Raw genomic sequence first — 23,631 nt, 5'->3', positions numbered from 1 at the left:
ACTTCTTGTAGCAATTCTGTTTATGGTGTGCGGTAGGGTAAAATTGGTGGGAAAGAGAGAACAAATCAGGTCCATCTTGAAGGCCTAAATACCACCTGGCATGTCTAAGACCTACACATGCCATATGTACATAGCAACTGTATTTGATACTTGCACACAAAACCAGACTACAACTGAACTCTTCAAAGTGCAGTGTGGGAGTAGTTTGTTTACTATGCTGGTTCCAAAAACAGAACAAAAGTCAGCCATATCAATGCGTAGATTCGTGGGATCTGTGTTCAATCAGCCTTTTCGAAGTATGGCGTATACAAAAGGAGGGCAGTCTTTAATCTGGGTAAAACCCGGCAAATTCAAAAGACTTTACCCACTTCGTGCAGTGCCATCCTATTGTGTACGCCATATGTAAAAAAGGCTAATACCATTCTGTCCAATCAATCAGTCATAATTAGAAAACAGATAATTGAAACAAATCAATGAAGGACTTCACAAATCAGATGAATGCTAATTGTTCTCAGATTGTGTGTGCAAAATATATACCAACAAAAGTTGCCAGCAAGAAATACACTGGAAGCATGGTGCAAAACTCCATCAGATCTTACCATTTGCAATACTTTGCAGGGATGATAAGTTTACCTTTCACTGGTACTGCAGCGAGTTCCTCAGTTCTGGAATCAGTTCCTTATTATTTGCATTATAAAAATGCAATACTACACTGGGTTTCAGAGAAGAACGGCAATCCCTTACTCGGATTGACGCAAGCGTCCTGTTAATGAGCGACATATGCGGAGCTTTGCGTTCCCTTCAAGGGAGCCGATATGCGCCGACCAACGTTTTGACACACAATCGGCCAATCAGATTATCAGTCTGTTGCTATGATTGTGTGACGATTGATTCAGCCAATCGGAACCCCACTTCCGTGTTTACGCTCTGCACGCTCTCAAAATGTAAACAACTGCCGTTCTTCTCTGACAAAAACTGTAGCTCATGTTGCTATTGCTGATCAAACCTATAGGAAAATGTACCAGGACCCAGGCAAAGCTATCCAATGTGCATAAACCAGTATCATGAACAAGCCATGGTCTGGATCTTACCAATGCCAATATGACATCAAAGCATAGCTTTTCCAAAAGGAGCAGTCAAGAAATGATACTTTTGCAAGTTCATCAATATACCTTTGCCTGAATCCTCTACATGGATGGGTAATATTCTAGCCAGTGTTTGTTCCATTAATGTTCATTCCAACATTTTCTAATTTCTCCAGAAAAGCTTTCATTCTGTCGGGTACTAGTAATATACATATTATATACCTCAGAGGAGTAATTCTTTGGAATACAAACAATTATTTGGAACCAAACCTGACTATGAATATCATACAGTACCAAAGAACTTGAATAGCAGAAGGCAGATGCCAATATGGCCCCATATGTAACACTATGGTAAAACCACCATATTGGGACATCATGTGGACTCCTAAAGTGTACTCTTAAGAGCTTTGGAAGGCAAAGTCCTCCTTCTCCAAGTCAACTCTTTGTACTGTACATTTTTTTTCCAAACCTGTTTAAGGTCTAAATTCAACCATACAATCCTGCTACGGACTACTTACTAATGAACTCTGTGGGTCATCTGTAGTTGCTGTTGTTGACTTCTCTGGCTTTTCAGGCTTTTCTGGCTTTTCTGGTTTCTCTGGTTTTTCTGGTTTGTCTGGTGGGGAGCCCTGACTCCCCTCGGGAACATCTTTCTGTAATACAGAAATAAAAAACAACCAGAAAACATTTTAGACTTCCAATTTTTTTACACAATCAATAATCATGAGCTAATCTTCCTATCAAGAAGCAGACAGAGATCACTGACTACCATGATTTGAACCCTGGCCCTTGATATTAATACTGACAGCGTTATGTTATTATGCCCAATTAATGTAAAAACATACACTTAATTAATAAACCTGGGATTAAGGCTGATGTCCAGTATTCTTTTTTAAATTTCATGTAGGCCTACACCAAAATACAGGAGATCTACAACTACAGAGGTTTTTTATATTAATTTTTAAAAATTATCTTTTCTTCCAATTTCTTACTACTTCCCAGTATCCATTGTTTCTACCACCCACCACACTTTTCCCACCATTAATTGTAACCAAAGAGGGCAATGGTTAAAAGGTCGGCATCAATCATAACATATAATCTCTTTGTACTTCCCCTTTCTACAAAATAAAACAATGTAAAATTTTAGGAACCACAAATAAACTTGTGAAGTCTCACATCACACAATTAAGTAAAAGGTGTAAACTTTGTTATTAATAATGGTTATCTATGAGCAGCAGCTTGTATACATGTACCAATTACTATGCTACAAAATACTGGTTGTGTTTTACCCCCATGAATAAAATATGGCACAAAAATAAAATATTCAGGCTTGACAGCAAAGTCCATCCCAGAATGACAAATGGATTGGGTGTTTGTTTATTATATTATGTATCAAGAGGTCACATATGTTTTCTTTAAATATCAAAATTTCTTCAAAGTCTGTTTTTTTTCTTGAGAAATGGTTTACTTCAAGCAAAATTCTGTAACTTGAAACCTGTTGTAACACTATTGTTAACTTTTACACTCTGTGAAAAGGGAATTTTACTCCTGACTTAGGTAAACTGACTCCTTTACCTTTTTTTACCAGTGAAGCTTTGATATCAAATTCACAATGCTGCAGGGAACACAATTCAATAAAGGGGTATAGTTGAATAGCAAGGTTATCAAAGGGTATAGTTGAATAGCAGGGTTATCTTGACCCTTGAATCCATTTGAATGCATCATCACAATTAAATATTTTACAATAATTAAGTAATTTTTGTCATAGTTTTGATGCCATATAGAATAGAAATAAATAGATGGACACTGCTATTCCATTATCAAGCTGGGGAGGATTTTGACATCTTCGTGCAAATTTTGGTACAAAAGTGAAGACTTTACTAACCTCATGAAGAATGGAAATAATTATTAGAAAAAATGAATGAGCTACATATTTTCAATACACATCAACACATGTTATTCTCCAGCATAACCCAAAGCCATAAAACTCTACAAACTTTCAAAGTGATTACTTGAGATCAAGATACTGTATTAAATGTAGGTCAGTTGGACTTGGACATGATGACATAAATTCTGCAGATGAAGATGTGTGTAACTTTATCCTAGATAGTTGTCACCCATGTGTGAAGAACACAAAATTGTAAATGTCAAACAAACAAACATATATCAAAGATGTTGGAAATGAATACACTATCAGATGTGTATGGATGGGTAGGATAGCAATACTTCCGCCCCTGATATGTAATTGACCTAAAGATAATAGCATGTCTTCAATGCCTAGAGAATAATATAATGATGGTGTGAGTCTGTATGGGTGCTCCTGGGGAAAAAGGGATTTGCAACAATACTGAACCTTGGCTTGAGTGTTGTTGTTGAATGTGAGTGGGTACATGCACATGTTTGTATGGGTACACCCGGGGTGCACATATGCATGTGTGTGATTTGGGGTATGCATGTATGTGGGGTGGTGTGGGCTGTGTGAGGTGTGTGCAACTATGTATGCAGCTATATGTGTTCTGGAAATCTGGAACCAAAATATATGTAGGGGTATTGACCCAGGCATTGAGCAACCTCAACCAGCATCAAATCCCAGAGTGAACACTGAAAACTAATAGTTAATACAAAGCAGATATTTTCCCAAAAAAGTGATGCACAATTAATTGTTCTTTCTTCTGAATGATAGTCTTCCACTACACCAATTTCTGGTAGTGCACTCAACAAATTGGCCATCTAGAAGCTGCATAAAATATACAGTTTACAACCACTTCTGAGTCATCTGGTATGGCTTTAAACCTAAATAAACACACAATATACAGGGCTTCAATTGTTCTCCAACACATAGACCTGTAATTCCTATATGGCTGACCCACCTTTGAGTTGGGTTGCTGACAAGTTGATTAAGTTAATAATCCTGATCAGCTTAAGTTTAAGTTAGGTGTAAGTCTTCGTCACACATATAATAGTTGACTTGTGAAAACTTATTAGTACTGAATCAATTGAAAGCTTTCACTGGGGTTTGCATAATAACACATCACGTAAAGCCATTTTCCTGGTTCAAGTTAGGTCACAAATATCCACCTCCAATGTCCTCTTCCAAGCACACACTGGTATAAATACACAGGGATGCCCGAAGGGTAGTTCCTTTTCCACCATATTTTGTTCTTTTCTAGTGTACACATACTTTCAGTGAGAAAAATGGACATTTGTGATCATTTCACTTCACTGTAAACACTTGGGTAGTGTCAGATGTTAAATCTTGAACTTGCCGCAGGATACAGTGCAGTACTATCTGGATCAGTCTCATTCTTATGTGCTAAGACCATTGCTAAATCACAGCCTAAAAACCCTACAAAACTTTTTGAGGAGGTGGTTTACTGGGTTTTCTTTGCTTTTTTAAAAACAGAAATGGTGAGAAAGTGAGTGGGAGAGGGAAAGGATTACTGCCGACCCATTTTGCTCCAATAACCTCCACATTTTGCTCCAATAACCTCCATGTTTTGCAAGCAGAGACCTGAACTTATTTATATCAAACTCAGAGAGGTTGCAATGTCAAATTGGCATTGAACCCATGCTGTCCCCAGAATAGTTGTTTTATATACAAGGATGTGGTTCATACATTGAACCAGTGCAACATTGTACCCCCTGAATAGTTGTTTGATATGCATGGATGGATTTGGTTCACATCACTAGGATCCACAACATGCTCATCTATCAGGGCACAGTTCTTTAACTACTATACATTTGTACAGTCATTGACTGACCTTTAAAAATGTGGGTACAAAAACTCATACTGTGAAACTTGAGGTCAAATTTTGCACTATGATTGTCTAATTGAGGTTATTGAACTATGCCATTGGGATGAGGCCATTGTGGTCCATAGTGCATGTTAGTTTTGTTACATTTCAAATCTGATGTTGTACCTGACAACTGATACAAATAAGACATCTGGTATGCAGTCTGACAATAATCCCTAAATGTCAATGGTTAACTATGTTATTATTGGAGGTAAAACTCCCTCTCTCTTTATACCAGTAATCCTTTCTCACATGCTGCATCAGGGAATGTAATGCTACAACATGAAATTTCTGATATGCATTTTTATACAATGTCACGAAGAGAGATGCAGGATCAGTAAGTTGACAGCTTATTTTGATGCAGTGTATAGTGATCATGATAATGACATTACCGGATGGAGAATAGTGTATGCTTCTACCTTTAAAGGGGCATTTTGTTATTTTAGCATCCTCTTTTAGGATGTGCTTTAAAAGATATCAATGAAAAAATCTTAATTCCAAACTATCAGTTGATTTAGACATGGAATTTGTGAGTTAAGCATAATTGCATGTAGCCTACATTAAAATGGTCTAGGCCTATAGGTATAATACCATTGTGTTGTCATTTCTGTCTGCCGACTCATTTCTATCTTGTGCTGACAGAAAATTGAACAATGTCTTTTGCAACCAAATCTGCAAGTAAAGTTATGTACACACACATTATGCAGTCCTAGGTATGTGATGGTATGAAAATCTCAACTTTTTGAGGAAGTTGGGGGATGAGGCTATAGATCACAAAGTGCCCCTTTAAGCCTTCCCCTGCCAAGAACCAAAGGGTGGAAAGCTGTAAATGATTGATTGGCTTTATATGTACCATCACAACAAGTGAGCTAAAAATATTGTATTCCAATGGGAATGTCTCTGAATGAAAACTGCAAGGGGAAACCCCAACTATGTTTATCCATGGAACAAGTAGATCTACTTGTACTTCATGGTTTACCCTGCAATTTTGTTATCAATGTTTTTTTTCCCAAATTTCAGCACATCTTGTATTAAAGAAAACTGAAATAATCATACACCATGTTTGCTATTGCAAGGTAGTTGCTGTATTGAGGCAGTTTACTTATTATTCAGATCTGAACTTGCCAATTTGAAGCACACAGTCCTGATATCCCTGACGAGGTTGAAGAAAACTGCCCACCTCTCTGGCATGACCAGAAATTCATGACCAAGATTTTTCAACAGCACAGGTCATTAAAAAATCTATTTTCATCCCACTCATAATTTCATAATATCATCCCACTCATAATATCCATTGGGCATTATAATACAGTGGAAACTCATTATAACGGTTGTCAGGGACAGAAAAATTAGTTCTTTATATCCAAATTTCGTTATATCAGGGTTGTAAAAACAATAAATAACAAAAGAATTTTGTATCTTGGTTCTGGAAAAATACTTCTTTATAACAGGGTTTTTCTTGTATCAGATTTCGTTATAATGAGGTTTTACTGTACCAGGAATAGATGAAAATATGCCCATCAGAACCAATTACTGCCATCCTCCAAATGTGTAGGTCATCATCAAGGTGGAGTAAATAACTGTCTCAGATGGGTGACAAATTATGCAATGAACCAATATGATACCCATGAGTTGGGTTAAAATAAGATATCACCCATGTCATAATGAACTCATAAATACCTCCCTCTTGTATCCTATGACTTATTTTTCGTAGCCGCTGGGAATAAAGGAATATGTTCCACATTTTTGCATAATGTGGAAGATCATAAGGTTCAGATAGGGGTGACAATGTGGCAAGCCATAAAAGGTCAATGTCCTAGAAATTTGACAGAATGAGAGAAAGCAACATCATCTTGGGCTGATTTGTCTCATTTTTGTGTTGTTTTGATTATCTACAAGCAATTATTTATAAGACTATGAGATTTATGATGCATTAAACAAGACCTTTGTGCACTTTGTAAAATGGAAACAAATTGAAAACAATACTTTGAAATCAAACACATAAAGACAATTTACTTTTTATCATGGCCATTCATCTTAATTCTATCTTTGATTTCACAATTTTGAACTAGACTGATTTCGTAGAACATGTTGTTAGACCATTTATATAAATGTACTGTAGCCTATTGATGTTCATTGATCAGGGAAGACAGTCATTTGATCTGCCCCAGTTGTCAAAGACAATTTTCTTTCCACTTTCTGACAACGTTGGTATTTAGAGTCAATAAATGACTACCAGCTCCAATGCATTTTGTAAGTGGCTGGAGCAAGAGATGACTATACAGAGCTGTTTGTAAACAGGACTACCATGTAAAGGGAAATAGGTTTGTAGAGCATCCAGGAGATGTTAATATAGAGCTCATATAAGGATTTTGAATCTAGATTAATTTGGTTTGCATCATCCATACATCTCTCTGAATCGGGATGAAATAAACTAATGATGAGGATACCCACTACATGTAGGTTGAAGTCTTTAACCATGTGACCTATGGTGTTACAAGGTTGCAATGTGATGCTTTTCCTTCTGATGACTTTGATTGAGATCATCTGTAAGTTTTGGAAAGAGCAGCACTTTTGTTTTCCAGCAGCTTCTTGGGTCAAAAACATAACAGCTTCAGAAGTCTTCATCAATCCCAGGTTCCCACCCCTACCACAGCAAGAATAGAAAACTGAATTCATAATAAATAAATAAATGTAGATATTTATATAGCGCTTTATGCCGTGAACAGCCTCAAAGCACTTTACATTTATTCTGCCGTCATTAGAATATGTCCGAACCACGTTTGCAGCCTACACATGGCGCAGGGTCCATCAGTACAACGACTGTGACTACCCCTAACAGCTTCCCATTGCACCTGGGTGGGGTGAGGCAAGCGAGACAAAGCGCCTTGCCCACAGTGGTGGGACGGGGAATCGAACCCACGCACATCGAGCAAGCTCTCAGATTATGAGTCCAAGGCCATAACCACTGAGCCACTGTGCCCTCATACTAATAACATCATAACTAACCAGGACTTAGCCTAGATCCTATACATCTTGAAAGCCAGAAGCTTTACAATATTTTATGCATCAAGAAAGGGTAGATTCATAACAATATGTCTGTACTACTTTTCCCACCTCCCACGCATGCAGGATAGGATCATGCCTCCATGATCAAATCCTAAAAAGTGGACTGGTAAAAAGGAAAAGTTGATTGAACTAAATGCAAACACCAGCAATACATATTCAGACAATAGAAGGTGTAAAACCCTTGGCTGATCAACTGCCAAGGTCAAAGACACCCTAGACCTTACAATGAACAGTTGAACATGAGATTGAATAGACCAGGAAACACACTGTGAAGTAACACCTTGAAATTGGAGTGCAGGATCAATCCCTCAATTGTATATCAGTTTCAGGTGGAGCTATTCAAATCCAAAGTATAATGTTAACCTGCTTCAAAACACAGTCGTTTTGATCACATTCAGAGATTCATGAATGTTACGTGCCTGCAACTTCTAATGAATAGATGCACAATGTTGTGTCTCAATTTCATTGTATTGCCCATGCAGACACCAGACATAATTTGTTTCAATCAGACAGAGCAGTGGCGTAACCAGGAATTTTTCAGTGGGGTGGGGGGGGGGGGCAAGGGGGAAAGGCAACTTTCAAGGAGGGAAAAAGTTGACAAAAATGGCTGAAAAGTACAAAAAGCATCAAAATCTAGACTATCAGGGCAGCCAGTATCCCACAGGGAGTAAGACTTCTCACTGGGGGCAGTTGCCCTTGTAGGAAGTTAAATCTTGACCTTCTCCCCTAAATCATTATCAGTAAATGAATATGGAATAAATCGCAAATACGTAGGAGCCTAGGACGATATGGAGGGTATAGCATTGCCCTCCCTTTGCCTCCCCCTTGGCTAATTGCTATGTCACTGAGACAGAGAAACCTCTACAGGAAAACTTGGAAGCCATCCCCAATCAGAATCCTACTGCTTCTATCTCAACATAACTTAATCCTGATCCTTCTGCTAATAAATCACAATCCTAATCCAAATCTTAACCTCACAACCAATTTTGATATCTTGAGGCATCATTCCTTATTCTGAAGTGGTGCTTTTAAGTTTGATCATATTTCATATTTGATTATCTATGCTTTTACCAGCAACAAAGGAAAATGAATAATTAAAATCCCTCAAGAATAAAGGAGTGGATTTGCTGAGATAGGACTGGGTACATGATGTGGCTTAAAGCCTAGCTGCAAAAAGCAAACATGGAAATGTATGTCATTCTGTATATTTTACAGCAGTACCTTGTATGTTTACCATAAATTCTAGCCTACAGTCTAAACCCATTGGTGATATTCTGTCTGAGTATTATTCACAATTAAGTGGCCCACTTTTCTCAATAAGCTTAATTCCATTGTAAAAACCTTTCAGACAGAAAACACTTCTTTCTTTAAAGATATATTTTCAAATAAAATAAAGAAATTCAAATTACATTTGGTCATACAAGGTTCCTACCTCCAATGCACGGAATGCCTGCATAGAAAACCATGGTAAATAAATTAATTCCATATTACAACAAATAAAAACATTTTTCAAAATTTGTGAAATTTTATGCCAGCAAAAATAATACCCATTTCAGAACTACACGTAGGATGACATCATCTTGGTCCAGTCCAGGTAAATTGGGATAATAAATGCCCAATGTGTTCCCATTATTTAATGCTGGAGAAGTGTTTTGATATCATGTTGGCATACATGGGTGGGCGTTGTCAGTGGGAGGTTTTCCCAAGAGATATTTATGCTGTTGATTTGGTCATATACCATGGATGTAGTAATTCCCATCGAGATAGAACTAATATTTGTCTCTTTACACCAATTTATGAAAATGGCCAAGGATGGATTTTATGAAAAGATTTATTGTTGAGCAGAAGCTTTATCTTTTTATAAACAGCCATCAAACTTTTACTTCTCGTTAACTTGTAACTTTACAAACATGTAAAAATCTGCAGTTTTCCATACAAAACAACATTCAAAATACAATACTGTTATGAGTGTTTAATGCAAATTCTGATGTTTCTGTAAATTATCAAACCCAGCCTCTCTGATGCTTTCAATTCAACTTTAATTAAAAGCTGCCATTGGAGGAAAAGGAACAAGTTTCACTCCCCCAACATACCAGTGAATAAAAAAAGCTAAATCTGTCAATAAATGACTGATTACACATACTTATGTTGCACTGGGAAATACATCTTCCTTAGATTTTGATTCCAAAACCCAATCAGTATCCATTGTATAATGTCACAGAATGCCATACCCTTCGCACTTTAGATCTTTAGAGCCTGCACTTTGCCTAAATTGAATTTTTCTAAAGCACTTGTCCTAAATTGAATTTTAAAAACCCTGTGAATAACTACTGCATTTATACACCATGTGTTAAATCTATCTTTTTCACATTTCAACAACACCATGTTTTTGATTCCTGGGAAAATTCTTCCACACTGCTAATTTACACACTCCCAGAGATAGCAGCTGCTGAGATGTCCCCTTGCAGCAGTCACACACCACATGCTATCATAACAAACCTTTCCAAGTACATCCCTGGAGTTAAGGACACCATAAGGTCATCCATTATAGGCATCAACCACACACAACACACCATCCCAAGGCTAGGTTTACTACCAGGATGGCCCTAGGCTGAGACTGGAAATATTACTCCACCAAAATAATGCTAATTTAACAACACCTATTTTCTGTGTCATATTGACATTCCAAGTCCTCTGCGATTTCTAGAATTTTTACTTTCATGTGGTGTATTTATCTAAATGATTATTTATGGGAAAGGGAAAATAGTTGGAAACTTGCTTGTACTGAGAGACATGGTTGTACTTTGACAGAGTAGTTTTGGGCGATTATTTTGAGCTCATTTCAAGAATACCCTTGCATTTCTTTGAAAGAGTGCACCGGTTCAATTAAATATCGATAAAATGAAAATCAGCTACAAAGTTCTTGTTCATCTCATCTTATCTGTTGAATATGGATCCTCTTCTTTCCTTTCTATTTTTTCCCGGGTCAAAATCACCTAGACAGCATGTTGATAGTTGATAGAAAATCTTAATTTAAGTAAAAGTGAGTAGAAATTCCCAAATGGACACACTATATAGGCCAACGTAGAAGATCATCATTACCCTGTCCAATTATAATTATGGCAGAGTCCTAGACTCCCAGTTCACCTGTAACTTATACTACACTATGTCTTGAAGAAAATAAGCAACCATTGCATCACTTGATCAAACATTACACTGGCATTGAAAGGTGCTTTATCATATAAAGAAAATGTTGTCTTTTTCCAGTCAAACAAAACTATAGATCAAATCACATCATTCCACTTTAACTATGTCAGTCTGTAGATTACCAGATTGTATTTTGGCTATTTTTTTCTCAGTGCCCTGTATAATGCTACACTTAAAAGCCTCTCTTCCTAATGTGACTAGTACCTGATACTCATGTACATCACCTTAGTCCCAGCTGCGGAAGGTATGGTTACATGAGGCCTCTCTCAAAATCATCATAGTATTGGGGGATAAGAAAATACAGTTTGGTTGCTTAAACTCCGAATCATTGCAGATTTTAATGAACTGTGACAAGAAAGTGCTCAATGCACAATATTTTTTTGACCATTGCAGACAGTTGAATTTTATTCAATTTCTTCCCTAACTTCGCGATATCGCAGTAATGGTTCCAATTTGCTGTCGGGAAATCAAGGTCAAGTTTTAACTCTGAAATATGCAAGCTATAATACTGTAGGGCCTACAGGAACACCTCTTAGCAATAGTGATACAACGCATGGAGTAAATTGCAATTTCATCACAGGATACTGCGATGGAAAGAAGCAAAATATCATGCACAGAACAGCATTTACTCTGAGGCAAGTGCCCAGCATTTAATTTTTAAAGTTGAGAACAATCTGAGAACAGGTGTGTGATGAATGCATAGGCCTACATCAAATCTTTAATCATACCAGTTGCTGTTCCATGAGAACATCTCGGTATAGAACAGCTGTTTGAGATGCAAAACATGTTCTTCAATTCAAATCAACACCTTGGCATCATGCATCTCAAACCACAGATATTGGAACATATGTATCTGTGCTCAAACTGAACTGGATGCTGAGATGGATACATGTACAGTATGTCTAATGTCGTCTAACATTTATAGGCCTATTTATTTAAAGCTTTGCAAAATAGTATTCTGACATCACATTCTTCAACCTTGTGAATTTTACTTCCACGATTCCATATTATCACGTGCATGGGAGTCTAAAAAATATTTCCGACAGACAAACGCCTGTGTCAAATGTTGGGTGGATATCCTACACATCATAGCCACATATATAACTACCCCTGTACCTCTTGTCCCATTACAAAATTCCATCACACATCCTAGCATTAAATCTTGTCATACATGATGATTATGTCATTGTCAATCTCTCAATTCTTCTGTTATTTTATGGCTCCTTTTCTTTAATTGATCTACAGAGGACTGAACTTACAGCCGATTATAACTTTGCAAACGATATGCAGAACATGACTAAGGTTATCGATATGAATATGCAAATGATTCACATTCACCCAAGAGAATGCTGGAGGGTTTCTTCACAACTTTTCCAACAAACAAATGTCTTATAAGAAAGCTCCCTCAATGTCTAACAGAAACTCCCTAAGGAATCGGATGTTCAAGAATGCATCTTTTAGACTGACTGAGATAGAAACTTATTTGCCCATTACTATTAGAGCTTATTATGACTATTTTTGGAGGATCATGCAGTAGCACATCGACAGATGGACATATGCATTGGCAACATCGGCGCTGGTAGTAAGTTCCAATTTTCTTTGCTTTACCGCAGTTGTTCAGCTCAAAATTAAAAGGGGACATATCTGACAGTAAAAGCTAACCAAAAATACTTTGAGCTAACATTTTATGGAAAAGAAATACAACTCCATTTTTTATGGAAATGTTACAATATGGCTTTAAAAGAAATACTAAGTTAAGCCAGGTGCAAAAAATATGTTGTGATAGGTCCTTACTAGGTTGTCTGTTAAGAATGTTATTAACTAGGCTATATGAATATTGAATTACCTACTGTGATTCCATTTGCATAAAAATATAATTGTGGTATCCAATATTTGGGTTATTTCGAAACACTAATACAGGAATATAATCATCTTTTAATATATTATTACCAAACACAAAAGTTTGTTTACACCCAAGATATTAGCCTAGTCACAATTCATGCATTCCATATTGACAAAAAAAATTATTATTCTATGAACACAAAACTTGTTTGGGTTAATATCATATTTCATATTTCAATGCCTACGGCCAGTTTTGCTATCCAATTGATATAGCGATTCGATGACTCAACAACATTGCACTATGACAATTTAAAATACTATATATTTTGTGACATTTTTCTTTCACAAATTTGAAACCGCTCACTATTAACAGCTAACAATGTTCGAATATTCCGGTTCTATGCTTTTATAATTTTACCAACTCAACATTCTGTGTCTATTTATTTTTTGAAATAAGAAATCCTCTCAAAAATATTAAAAAACCGGTTTTGTGGTATTCTATTTATCTGGTCCAGATCTATTTATAATAGACTGACCCATACTCTCCGCCACAGGACACCAACATCTTGGGTTTGAAATTAGAGATGTCAGAATTTAGATAGTTTACTAGAGGGCAAAGTGAGTTCAGACACAAAAATAAGGTGTGATTTTCTATGGTAACACAAGCAGTAGGCCCCTATCTATATATGTACAGCTAGTAGAAACAGTAATCACACCTTTTTGGGCATTCTTGAGAGCTAGTGAGATTTTCAATTTTGTAGGTATCATAATTTCAGAATTTACTGTAGGCAAGAATAAGAAGAGCTCATCATAAGAATGTAACTGATAGTTAAAGGAGTATTTTGTGATCCTAGCATTATGAGAATTTTTGAAAAACGGCTTTTCCCAAAATTTCACAATATTTTTGCTAAACGAATTAATCTGCACAAATTTTTTGTACAAATACATTATGTAGCCAGAGGTTTCCATTTGTATGAAAATCTCAACTTTTTAAAAGAAAAGTGGGAGGATGATGCTGTGGATCACGAAATGCCCTTTTAAGTGTTGAAAAGACCATTCACAGATTTGATTGCATTAGACCAGTATCTTTGATTATACATGTACTATGCTCAGATATTGTTCTCTGTAACAAATTTCTTGTAATTGTGCCTACAAATCCTATATCAAAGACATTCTATTCTAATCTATAGATTCAAATCCTATATCAAAGACATTCTATTCTAATCTATATATATAATATATATAATAAAATGTTAAATGCAATGATATCATTTATAATAGTTAATGTAAAAACAATTCCAAGGCAAAGATCAGAAGAACTATAGTGGTAGCCAATACTATACCAATACTACAGTCCTATTCACACATGACAGGATAATTTGATTCACAATTAACAAGCATCTGCTACATGTAATCCATACAAATTTCCGGCACAATTATATTTCATTTTCCATTCATTATAGATCAAAACCATTTACAAAAACAACAAACAAACATTTTAAGCTTAACATTATTGCTGCACTTTTACCTAAATAAATGAATATATCACATACATACCCTACGACGTCGACGAAACATAATCCACGCTAGAAATTGTTGTTAATTACAATCCTGTTATAACAAATGACACAACTAATGATGGCAATCAACATACATGGTAGTATATGCAGGCTACCCTGGCCACACGACAACCTATACAATATGTTCAATACCGCATTTATCTTTGTGTATTATGCGCTGACCTTCGGAAAGTACTAATTTGAGATAATTCTGCATCATTGCTCACCCATAAAATTCATTTCAACAATAACCTAATATTGAACTACCACCAGGGCTGATATAGCTACATACTAATATTACTGGACAGGCAGTCTACCCAATTCACTAAACCCTACTGTTTTGTTAAAAAGTCTGCAATTTAACCAACAATAAACTTGTGTCAAAGTTAATAAAAGGGCTTTCCCCACTTAACTACTACAATAGGGACTACTTTTGAATATTTCCCATATCTAGTTAAATTGTTTTAACTGGGCAGGTGAGTGACAATCTCCCGGGACAATCTGTGTCCAAGCCCAGGGTCCAAGCTAATGGTGCCAAATTCGGAAACCTTGTTCATTTTTTTTTTCAACACGTACAATCCACCAATGTTTGCAAATACTTTCAAATGAAAATGTTGATCCACTCAACAAACACTGGCAGTTATAAGTTAAACCCACACTTGCTTATATCTTCCCTGCTTATATCATTTTATGTGTTCTGTATAATTTAGGAACTTAATATGGACATTGTGAGTAATTTGTGGAAGGACCTGCTTAGAAAAATTAAAATAATATTTACCATACTATACAATCATAGGTCTCTATTCCAAGGCAAAGCACACTTGTATGCACTAGTGGTTAATATTAAAATGCATGAAAGAGCATACTATTCCTCAGTCTACAGTTATTGTTTGCTGTGTTATCAGAATACATGCATTGTCCAAAAGGGTAAAGTCTATTTTAACAAGTCACTGGGAAATTGCATTGAGAAATTTTATATTGCAATTACATGTGATATTGCATTAAATTGTCCAAATTAGCAATTGTAGATGGGAATGGAGTATGTTCTAAATGTGTCAAAAGCTTTGCCACACCCTTAACCGAGCCAATTTTGGGGAACTTATATTAAACTTGTCTATAAAACTAATGCTGGTGCAGTAGCAAATTTAGGATATTTAGATTTTTTTACATGTTCAGTGCATAGTGTGTCTCAGAATGGTGTGCCAAAAATGACTTGCCAACTTGCTAAACATTGCTATAGTTCCCCCATATTTGCTTTTAGGGAAAAAAATCATTTGCCAAAATAGTCATGCTAACAAATCAGGATCTTGGGAGAGACTTTCTGATCCCAAATTTGTATTTTGTCAAATGATTGTCAGCTCTGCAATAAAATAGTTTGCTGTCCCTCTGTAAACCTGTCAACTATGTCCTACATGTCAAATGCTCAGTGCCAGAAGTGGGTAAGTACAATAGCTGCCCTGTAAACATTTGGTAATTTACATACAGTATATTGTACACATCTACACATGGCAGCTAGTGCACTTACCCACTTCTAGCACTGAGCAGTGGACATATGAGTCAAGTTTGCTTTGATGTAATGACTTATCAACAAGGCAATAAAAGAACCAACCAAAGCAAACAATTAGCCTAATGATAAAATATATCGCTGCAATTTAAATTTCACAATATGTACTCACTTGTCACTTGGTTTCTAAAATTATAAGCCTGGCTGGGTTTATGTGAATATCAATTTATTCCATTATTATATAGACCCTAGACAGAAAGCTATTATAGGTATGTTGTTCCATCAAAAAAAGAATCTCAATCAAGCATAGCTGCATAAGCATTCAGATTCAATGTCTGCATGTAAAACTGCAAACATAATGTATATAACAAATGGACTATATCTTCAGAATATTAGCTGCATTCTCAGATAATGTCAAAATTAATGGACTAGGAGAGAACAGACACCAAAATTCTTGTTTTCACTCAATGAGAGGGAAAAAAGGTGTAACATAATTGTTTTGCCATGCCCAGACAAAGTTTGATGTTGAATATTCTTGCTTCTTTGTAATCTGCATACATTTGTGTCAATTATGCACACACTCTGCATGTGCACCCCATTGTACATTACACTCAATTATTTATTATTGGTCAATTTCAGGATTTTTCAGAAAAATGCTGAAGGTACACTATTTGGTCATCACTTTTAACAATCCAATAATTCCATATTTCCCCAATGTCATGCACAGACTATACAAAGTCCCGATCTCCTACGCTAACCTCCTTTGGATCATGTACACAACTATATAAACAAACAAACAAGACTGACATAAAGACAAAATAAGGCTTTAAATGCGTTTCACCATCAGGGTCATGGTCAGGTACCTACGCAACACTCTGTAACAATTAAAATCTTGCCTATTGTTTTGTTACATGTATATTTTGCCTAATCTGGTTGCAATCACCATTGGCAACCATTATGCTTGATTACATGATAACTCATTTGACCAATAATACAAAATAACTGATATAGAATTTCTGGTGGATGAAATAGAGCATAAAATATGTCAAGTTTGTGTACATGTGTAGGAGGAAATATGTAGAACCGAGCTGTAGTACACCACAATATGTTGAACTGTCTGCTGTAAATGCTTTGAAATGACACGTTTATCAAATTATCACATCATGAAATAATTGAATGTTTCAAATTATGTTCAACCAGCCATTTACTCATGTTCTGGATTTCCACATTCTCTCCAGTTCTTTTTATAGAAAGCAAAACTCCCAATTCCCCAGAGAGCCAGTAATCAGGAAGTTTTTGATGTCCAATCCAAATGAATAACTTCCTTCAATTGGTTTCAAATTTTAATAAAACTAAGTTCAAAACTGTGTTGACATTATTTTGTGCATGTGTGTGTGTGGACTGCATCCTTTTGGGGACTACCATGCATTTTAGTGTGTGTTTTGTGGGGTGAGACTAACTATGAACATGGGTGGGTAGAGGTGTGCTTCTGAACACACCATCAAACCGGGACACATTGAGAAAATGTCTTGAAAGTTAATTTCAGGGGGGGCGGGCAAAAATAAACACATTTTGCACAAAATTGCCGCAAAAAGTGGACACTTTTGTAATTTGGGGGTTTTATTGGGGCATCTGGGGGGGGGGCAAGAGTTCTGACTGGAGGGGCTTGCTCTCCCCATGCCCCTGTGGCATTCACATATGCCAGAGGTTACATCTAGGTGTGTTGGCAAGCACACTGGTGCATAAATGTGATGGAACAGGTACACCATTTATAAGGAATATATCTAAACATTCAACAATTTCCTTATTGCTGTCAATTTAGTCTATGTTATCAGTTTATCCGCAATGATGGCAGGAAAACATCCAACTTAAGTACTCTGTGTATATGCATATCATATTAGCCCATTTCCCATCCCTAATCTTACTGATAAAGACAGGTTACTTGTTCACACCTTTTATACTATGACCCAATTATGACACAACCTGTCACATTTGTTTCAATTTTGAGAGAGAGTGTGTAAGTGTCAGATTAAAATCTTCTTGAATTGTAAGGAGAAAAAATACTGATTACCCGCATAAATTTAGTTGATATTACGCTCCAAGCCTTCAAGCTCTATATGCCAAGGAATAAAATACAAAATCATATTATAATACATTTTTACCTGTCATTCTCTACCTAAAAATCGACAGCTTTTTTAATTTGGCTGATTTAGAACATTAAAATGATGCTACACAAAAGCTAAAATCAAGGCAAAATGTCTTGAAAATCAGACACCTGAAGGTGGTGCCACTGTGTACTAGGTGACTATTTAGTTCGTAGTAATATCCCAGGCCTCTTCTTGGCATTCTTAAAATATGAAGTAATCAAAACAAAAACTGCAATGGCAAAAAACAACATCTATAGTTTTAAGAAGTAGCAACAATTGACAGATAGGCAGCACTTTCACCACACAAAATTTAATCAAAAAGTTTATTTTTAAGACCATGGAGACCCTAGAGGTAATTCAGTACTGAATGTCCATTTTGATTCTTATGATGCACGTTTGCTAATGATTTTATACAAACCTGATATTTTAAGAACCAATAGCTTGAAGTACAAGATTCCAACATTATCATGTTTTATACAGGTGTATGTTGAATTTTCAAGCTACATTGTAAAGGCCATATAGACAATCTTTCACACTATTAACCATGTGGTAAATTTGTCAAAAACAATCTCAAACCCACACAAAACGTGCCCACATAAGGCCACTAACAGTCAAGTTTGAGTTTCCCGTCACATAATTTCTGTAAACAAGTGAGGTAACTTTTTCATTATTCATTATTTTTCTGCCTTTCATTATATGACCAACACGCATGTAGGATGTGTTGTTGTAACTGCTCACTCACTTGAAGATGGATGTTTAGCCCAAATGAGATTAAAAAGTATATTAAAAAGAGTTGACAGCAAAATGTATGTTTTGATTTTGATTTTTCCACAAAAAATAAATGGATATTCATCATTTTTTTTTGCATAATAATGAATTCAAGTGAGGGTCAGAAAATGAAGTGAGGGCAGGTGACGGGAAACTCAAAATCGACTTTGATTGGCCTAATGAGTCAGTCACAATACAGTAGTATTTAATGTAACACAACCAAAGATGGCAATTTATATGAAAATCACATAAAAAATTGAGGAGCAAACCAGCACATTTTTAATTTAAGAGCATATCAATATTATCATAACATATCGTAGCCATGCCCACAAAAGAGTGAAAAACCATATACTAGTGGGGTGTACTATATATCATACACAAATGGATTTAGGCTAGTAGTAATATATTGCTTGACAACATAAAAAACGCATTTGGAATTATTTGCCATAGTTTTGTGTTTACACAGTAAACAGATGACAATGTCAAAATTCAGTCAATCTTGGCCTGCCCCCTTGTTTGTCAACAAAAAATTCCAAAACTGTGCAATGTCCCACCTTTCAAAAACCATATTCACAGTATTCATGGCAAGGCTTGACTTTAAAACTGCACCAGATAGGAGGTGTGAAATACCTAAGAAACCTTAATTTACTCTAAAATCTACCCTTAGACCTACATATTTTATGGAGGCAACCTTTTCCATGTCAAATATTGAATCATTGACCCATGTCTGTAAACATTACCAAAACAATCCTACCAATAATTTACAATTGCATATTTCATAACCATATTTCAACCCCATATGGCATACCAGGCTATGTCAGTAGGAATTAATTATGGTGACAACTTGGACATTTTTATTTCTATTCATGGATAGCCTTGACATTCAACATGGCCGCTGACAAATTGTGTCACTAAAATATCAGTAAATATCATATACCATTCATTTTAATTATTTCTGTCATGATTTTATTCAACCTGAATATCTGAATTGTAACAGAGTAAACAATACTTCACTTGGATCTAGAATTGGTAGTTTTTTAATAACTCAGTTTTTGTTGCAGGGATTACTGCTTGTTGTACGATAATAATATTATGACATATGGTTAGCAGACATTTGCAATAGTCTTCAAATACAGAGAATATATACCATTTTCAGCCCGATGTGGCAATGACGTTTGTGCGCAGCTTCGATAGCGTTCACTGAAAGCGCTGGCGTACATAGGTGTGTGCTCGAAGCAACCACCTTGACAGCTACCTTGACATCACTGCCACATCAGAGCAAAAAATGGTATATTATGGATTTGATCAAATTCAATTTCATGTGTTGCTTTGAAGATTTTGAAAACTGCATAGTCTTGTAAGGGAACATTTTAGGAAAGAATTGTTTCAATGAGAATTGAGGCATTGAGAAGTGTGAACCAAAACTTAACGCAAATGATCCCTTAAATGCATACAGAGTAGGGATCCATGTCTGTCAAGCTTTAATAAAATGTGCTACAAATATGGTAGATTGACAGATTTATTCATTCATGAACTCATTTCATGACTCTATTTGAACCTAAATAATGAGAAACGTGCATGAAACACAATGAACTTCCTCGTCGTAATGCTTCCAAGTCCTCTACTACTCCAGATCAAATACCCATGAGTTCATCTAAAACAAATTTGTACAGTTATCACTATACCACGTAATTACAACAGTCCACAGTTCATGGCAAAAACACAGCAACATATGCGATTTTTCTTTACGTTAAATTACCTGTATATGTATTAGCATATGTTGATATGATATTATTTTGTTGGCTCTGAAAACTAGGGCGTGGTTTAATTATTTGTAATTTTTCAATACAGGGCCTGTGTGTATTAAATTATAGGCCCTACTTACAGATTTGAGATATGAATTCGGATACAATCAAAAATGCACCCTGGAAGTGCTTCATGCACACAAAAAATAATCTGCATAAACTCATATTTTTGAATCAAATTGTGATACATCCTTGACAGTGTTATGGCCCAGTAATTTCAAGATAATCTTGATTAGCCCTGTCAGTACTTCCCATACCAGTTTTTCAACACGAAAATATTTCATATATCACTGATGACTGAACATAGAAGAAATGATAGTATTATTTTAATATCATGAAGAGGCTAGCAAGCTGCAGACATACAGTTCAGCCATCCTGGTAACCAAAAAATTCTCAATATCCTTCAAGACCCTCTGTTTCAAGCTCTTTTTCTACTTGGGAGACTCCCTATTTGAAGTTCTTCCAAATACCCCAAAGTAAATTTCAAATTTTAGTTCCAATCCATTATTTATGAGAATTTTTCACTGAAACAGGCAAAATAAGGGGCTATTTTAGGGTCAGTGACACCATTTCTGTCTTCAAAATCGGTTCCATCCAGGCCTGCATTTTTAAAATCTGGCAGTACATCCCCACCAATAATGGAGGGTATTGCACAGTTTTTATATTTTATATATTTATAGGATTGTTTGTTGCTTACCATTATACCAAACATACTAAAAGATTTTGGTATCGCTTCGCATCAACCCAATCTTTTTATACCAATCGTCGTAAATATTTTTCAAGAAATGTGGCTATAAAAATGCATGTGTGAGAAGCCAATGATAAGCTACATCTAGGTAGCCCATGATATTAATGCAGACTCATATGACATTTCATTTTTTACATTCTAGAATTTATTCGGCCGGCTTGGAGTGGATATAGCTAAAAATGTAGTGTTTTCTTGAATAATTAGGCCTGTAGGAAAATGTCTAAAAATGTACATCTTAAAATTAATGCAATAGTTTGCAACCTTGGTCTTGGTATGTAAATAAACTGTATGGACTTGTCCTGTATTTATATTTGACCTGTTTGTCATGCCATGCCCATCCCATACAGAGCTGTCAGTCACATCTGGCAAGTTATCAAATCCTGTCTGCCAAATTCGAACTTGAAATATCCTTACATTTACAGATCTGGGTATTACCCTGCATTGTATTTTGTGTAACACAATCTGATTTGGTGTGCATGCCATGCCCACTCCATCATAAAACCTTGTCTAGTACCTACCGTATACATAGGTCCATTTTTGCTTTTCCTACTTTTCCATGATCCCTGCCCTTCTACCTCTATGACAATCTTCGGTGCAACACCATTCACACCATTCATGATGCTAAATTAACCCAAAATGTACATCCAAGATACACAAACTGGTATAATATTCCTTGCAATAAATCCAAGAGAAATCGGTAGTAAAATCCCAGCCAGGTATAACCAAGCCTGTTGCCAGCCTTACAACCAATGCATCACTGTGTGCGGTGATGTGTGTGTGTAAAATACATGTATACTGAGTGGGAACACTGAATAAACACCAAAGCTAGAAATGTGGTCCAAAACGTTAAAGGCCTTGGCCAGGTCCACTGATTTTTCTGATACCAATACACAGCATAGCATTGGCAATGACAGAACCTTGAATGGACTATTCGCAGCATGGTATCAGCCAAAATGGTGATAGACTTGGGTTTATTTTCACTGGGAGCTGCATTTTGGTTTGAGGCAAGGCTGTGTCCTACTTCTATTTCAGTACAACCTAAATAATAATTAAGGCTAAATTATTTGCAAAGGTTCTTGTAACTATTTGAAAAAGTGCAATATGAGGTATGTTTAACATCACTTTACCCACTATTTCGGTGGTTTTCTTCACAAGAACTTTTGCAAATTATATTTTATATTGACAATCCTAATTAACTTATTTACAGATCAGGCCAAGGAAAGTCGATTTTGAGTTTCCCGTCACCCGCCCTCACTTCATTTTCTGACCCTCACTTGAATTCATTATTGTGATTTTCCAAAAAATACCAATGAAAACTGGTTATATTTGCAAAAAAATTATGAATATCCCTTTATTTTTTGTAGAAAAATTAAAATCAAAACATACATTTTGCTGTCAACCTTGCAGACTCTTTGTAATATACTTTTGAATCTCATTTGGGCTAAACATCCATCTTCAAGTGAGTGAGCGGCAAATAACAACACATTTTACATGTGTGTTGGTCATATAATGAAAGGCAGACAAATAATGAATAATGAATAAAGAAAAAGTTACCTCACTTGTTTTCAGAAATTATGTGACGGGAAACTCAAAATTGACTGTTAGGGGCCTCAAGGCTAATTACTTTCATATTACTGGTAAAACTGATCAAAATTCAGGTGACATTTCAAATTAAATAATATAATTTGCAGAGCAGCCGCCTCTTACTTTTTGTGGTAATAGGGGAAATCTTCAGATGTAAACTGTTTTCAAAGTTTATTCACTATTAAAATTTGATGTAAAATGTTATCAATGTCATCATGGCAGGTCCAGCTGACTATTTAAAACACCTTGACCCTATGGAAAAATATAGTTTGAAATAATACAAATTATATCAAATATGCATATATTTCAGAATAGGATTTATAGTTGGTGTATGAGGATGTTTCTGGAAAGTAGGAAATGCTCAACATGTTTTCAATAGATTAATTGAGTAGGACACTGATCAATATGCCTTTTGTTTGAAGCAAATTGCGCATACAGTTTTCATAATACATCAATTTATATTTTCTTTGTATCTTATCAATAATCAATGTAGCTAATGAGCTAGAATGACTAAAAAGG

At 35.8% G+C, this 23,631-nt stretch overlaps 1 protein-coding gene across 1 annotated transcript in view; it reads right to left on the bottom strand.

Moving 5' to 3' along the window:
• The window catches only part of LOC140159458 (uncharacterized), a 334,393-nt gene that overhangs the window by 148,131 nt on the left and 162,631 nt on the right, over positions 1–23,631 (bottom strand). The window contains 1 exon segment of the mRNA XM_072182940.1: positions 1,604–1,738. Within this exon segment, the coding sequence (XP_072039041.1) occupies positions 1,604–1,738 (135 nt within the window).

This window comes from Amphiura filiformis, chromosome 8 (genome assembly GCF_039555335.1).
Source record: "Amphiura filiformis chromosome 8, Afil_fr2py, whole genome shotgun sequence".
NCBI lineage: Eukaryota > Metazoa > Echinodermata > Ophiuroidea > Amphilepidida > Amphiuridae > Amphiura > Amphiura filiformis.
Note: the sequence above shows the minus strand (reverse complement) of the source record. Positions and strands in the feature narration are given on the sequence as shown.